The following is a 4,761-nucleotide window of genomic DNA, read 5'->3' as shown; positions in this document are numbered from 1 at the left end:
AAAACGCCCAGGTTTCTTCGCTACTACCTGCTCGGGCGACTTCATAGTTAAAGATAATACCTAATATAGACTGTAAAATGATTTATTTAAAATTTATTATTACTATTTATATTGAGATGAGTTTTTGTAAAATAGTTAGTAAAATATAATTTAATCTGTTTAAATTACAGTTAGAGGTGTAATTTATGCATTAGCATTTATAGTTATTAATATACGTTTACTTTTTTAAAAAAAAAGACTGTTTTTTATAATTAAAACAAGAATATGTTTATAAGCTATGATTTAGATTTTTTTAAAATATACTGGAAATTTAATTAATTAAAAATTTTAGTTAAAAAAGGTAATGTAAGTTAAAAATCTTAATTTAAAAACTTTGAACTAATAAAAAATTAAAATAAACTAAGTACAATCATAATTTTGAAGCTTCTTAGTATCATCTCATCAACAACTCTCATACAAACCTTTCATGTCTTTCCCCAAGAGATTAGATTGATTCAATTTCACAGTTTTTGATCCGTTGATATTATTGTCATTTTGCGAAGTGATTGATGATTATTTAATTTTTCTGAACGAGATAGATTTATGCATTGGATATCATTTGCTTAAAAGTACGATTTCTCGATGAGGCAACCTAAGCTTTGGCACTTGTTTGGTGTACCATTGTTGAAAATAAATATATGAATGTATATTGTGTGTGTGTGTGTGTTTTACTTAAAAAGCTGACTATATATGTTCTGCTTTCATTTTTTACTAGTGTCCAATGCTAGGATTTGTCGTACAAAGTATTAGAAAATAGTAGATTATGCAAAAGAGTTTTGGTCCATGTACTGTACTAAAATGACAATGTTCATCCCTTTAAAAGCCTAATCTCAATGTAAAACTTAAATCCAATCTTACCCATTACCAATGAGCATCATGACAAAGATACTTGACCTATGGTTGAAAAGTATGAGGAAATTCTTTCCTCCTCTTTGAGAACCATCACATTCGTTAAAAGTGCGTTTGAATAGAGAATTTTAATTGAGGAAAATAATTTATCATAAAATTTTAATTGAAGAAAGTAATTTATCCTGTAATTTAGAATTCATTGTTTGGATGTTTTTTTTATGAAGAATTTAAAATTTTGGAATTTTAAAACAAAATTTTAAACAACTAAAAATTTGGAATTTCAATTTTCTTCTAAAAGGTGAGAAATTGAAATTTTCTTTTTATAATCTTCTTCAAGAAACACCGTCTGAACTTTTAAAATATTGATCGGATGTGAGCATAGAGGAACACGTATAACTAGCACACCTATCATATATTCTCTTTTTTTTTTATCCTCATAATTTTAATTTTTTTTATTCAAACACAAAATTTTGAAAATAAAAGAATTTCAATTGAAATATTTAAAATTCTTAAAATTTCAATTGAGAAATTTTAAATTTTTCAATCCAAACAGGTTCTAAAAGTAATGGATCGATTTTGTCCAAGAAGTCAAAGATTAACTTTTTGGACAAAATTCAATGTTGATTGGGCACCATCTATTTTAGATTGCAAATCAACTACTAAATACTCCACTTATATATGGGGAAACTTGGTAGCATTTTGCGGTAAAAAACAATATGTTGACGCTAGGAGCAGTGCCGAGACAGAGTATAGAGCCTTAGTTCAAGGTATATGTGAAGAATTATGGCTAAAAAGATTACTTGAAGAATTAAGGATTTCAATTACAGTACTAATAAAACCCTGTTAATCACGACATAACTAAGCATTTGGAGTTATATTTTCATTTTGTCAAAGAAAAAATGGATTCAAGAATTGTGAACATGATCGAAGCTCATTCTAGAACCAAGTTTGAAGAATAGAAGTCCAAGCTAGGAATGATCAGCATCTACTCCCTAGTTTGAGGGGTGTTAAAATTTTGATCTATGGACAAAAAGTTCTTTAAGCCAAAGTTTTTTTTCTTCATACATGTCAAAGTGATGGAAAAGAAAAAATATCTTTTATCCACCAAAACTTTTATAAAGTGATGGAAACTCAATTTTATCTGTACCACAAATGAAGTTTTCAAAGGGAGGAATAAATTTACCAAGCAACTGTAGACAAAGTTGTGATTTAGGTTTATATTAAGGACATTACTTTCTTTTTGTTGATATTAGTTGCTTGTTCAACTTTAGTTTAAACAAAGCGATAATTAAGCATTAGTAATTGTTCTGATGCAGTTAGTTTGAATTTTCTTCAGTTTTATCTTTTTGCTTTGTGTTGTCGTTTTGTTATCTTATTTGTTATCTTTGTTACCTTTAACATTTTCTCTCTTATCATTGTGTTTAATTTCTCTTAGTTTGTATAAGTTAGGAAATGAAAAAGATGAAGATGCTTCTAGAAGAAATGGCGGTGGATGCTTTTGTGGCTAGATTGTGAGATGTAGGTGAAAACATCACCTATCAAGTCCTTCAAATATATGCAAGAAGGAGAAACAAATGCTCTTTGCAAAGAGAGATATTTGTTTGTAAAAATAATATATATATTTTTTATTTTGTGGTTTAATTGTTGCGACTTTTGACAGTGGAATTTTTTATTTTTTTATTTTGTAATAATAAATTAATAATTTATTTGAATAAAAAAATAAAAAAACTATATATAATTATATATTTTAATTTAGCCGGAGAAAAAATGAAAAAAAGTAAAAAAAAGTTTAATACTCTATTTATTTTTCTCTCTCTATCTTATATTGTACTCCCTCCTGTGTTTATTGTAAGCTCCAATTAACTAATTCATCATAATTAAAAAAATTGATTAATTTAGTTGAGGATATTAAATTTATCTTTAATTAATACTCTTTCAATTTTTATTTATATAGTTTAGAAAATTTATTGTCTCCTTTTTATAAGATTCTATTTTAATTATCTTTTATATTAATTATTTTTTATTAAAATATTTTGAATTGTCTTCTTCTCTCTTACAAGAATGAAAGAAGATGAATGAGTTTTGAATAAAGTTAAGGATAACTTTGTAAAAGTATTATAATTATAGATAAATTTAATATTCTTAATAATTAAATAGACTAACTTTCTTAGTAAATATAAATTAGTTAATTATATCTTATAATTAGAAATAAAGACACTATTTTTTTTTCTTACAAAACTAACCACAGGAACAGATTAATAAACATTAATGAGTTAATATATTTCTTTCACTATCATATCATTCTAAAAATAGCATTAACTAAAAATATTTTTATAAAAATAATTAATAAAAAAATATTTTAAATTAAACCTCATGGAAAACACTAATCCACACTTTTATTTTGTATCTTATGATACGGATGGGAAGGAATTGTATTCAAATAAATTTGCACGTTGCAATCAAAGTGAAGGTAAATCATGTAATAACTTTTTTTTATTATAAATCATAAATGTAATAACCAATATCTCTCTTAATTTTAGGCCTGAAATCGATAATAAACATAAGAGACAAAAATTGAATTTATAACTATCAATAATAAAAATTATTTTATTTAGTGTATATATTTTAGTGGATAATTTTATTTTTAAAATTTTCTTTTAATTTATATTAACTTTTCATTATTTTTATATTATTAATTTTTTATTAATTATATTTAATTTCTATTTTTTTATCATTTAAAAATTTAGAGAGATATAGAATGTCTCTTTTCTCTTCTAGTAACAATTATAATGATAATATTAATAATAAAAAAAAATAGTACTAGATTGATGCGTGCGTGGATTGCAAAAAGTCATAAAGAGAGAAAGAAAAAAAAAAAAGGACTCCCTCTATTATTATCATTATTCTTGCGGTCTTCATCTCTCCAATATCTCTGCACACACAAAAACAGAGTTTAACTAGGAATCAACCAAAATGGACAAAGTTAACACCACCAACAACAGCAACAGCAACAGCAACAGCAACAGCAACAACAACTGTGGGTTCATGTCGTGCGACAAACTGGACCGAGTGGCCAACTGGGTCGGCGCCAACGTTGCCTCTGCTTTCTTTGCATCCTTGGAGCGGTGCTCTTGCATCAACCTCAGCATCAAAGACAACGAAGATGACACCAACAACGATGATCGCCCTCTCTTCCTCTCTCACCCCACTACTCCTTTTTCCTCCAACTCCAACGTTCACTCTTGATCCTATGATTCCTGTGTTCACTTGTTAAAAAAAAATTACTCTTTTCTTTTTGTGTTTTGTGTAATTCGTGGATCCTGAATTAACTTTCCTGTCATGAATATATGGGAATTTGGTGACACATGATTACTTTGTTTGTTTATTTTATTTTAGGGATCATGGTTTCATGTAGTACAATTTAGTTTTTTTTTTCTGATTTCCCACATGTCCCTTTTTTTGTCTAAACATTTATGCGCAAAACACTTTCAGACACTAGATATAGATAGTTCTAGATTGTAAAAGGCTAACCCTTTTAGCTTTATTGACCTTTATCCTTTAAGAATTAAATTTTTATTTTTTTGAAACTTGAATATCATACTTTCTTTATAAAAAGTTTAGGGTTTTGACCAAAAAAAGAAAGGGAAAGGAGAGTTTGCAGATGTTTCCTAGTTCCCTTTTTGTTAAATAAAACTTCCATGGAGATTAATTGGGATTAATAAGGAGTGAAAGAGCTTGTTTTGTGTTTTGACAAGTATCTGATATCAGGCTTCAATCTAAGATGGACAAATAATTAATTTGCATAAAGAGGTGTAGTTGACTTTATGATCTGCAATTGCCATTGAGTTTGATTGAGGATAAGGTTTTCTGCTT

The 4,761-nt window shown here is 27.0% G+C and overlaps 1 protein-coding gene across 1 annotated transcript; it reads left to right on the top strand.

Moving 5' to 3' along the window:
- The first annotated feature begins 3,730 nt into the window (after nt 1–3,730).
- Nucleotides 3,731–4,252, top strand: LOC106799422 (uncharacterized). Its single transcript, XM_014777739.3, has one exon. It carries the CDS (start codon nt 3,862–3,864, stop codon nt 4,132–4,134), a length of 273 nt encoding a protein of 90 aa, XP_014633225.1. The 5' UTR covers nt 3,731–3,861; the 3' UTR covers nt 4,135–4,252.
- The last annotated feature ends 509 nt before the right edge of the window (nt 4,253–4,761 follow it).

This window comes from Glycine max, chromosome 7 (genome assembly GCF_000004515.6).
Source record: "Glycine max cultivar Williams 82 chromosome 7, Glycine_max_v4.0, whole genome shotgun sequence".
Lineage (NCBI taxonomy): Eukaryota > Viridiplantae > Streptophyta > Magnoliopsida > Fabales > Fabaceae > Glycine > Glycine max.
This window is presented reverse-complemented; position numbering and strand designations above follow the sequence as displayed.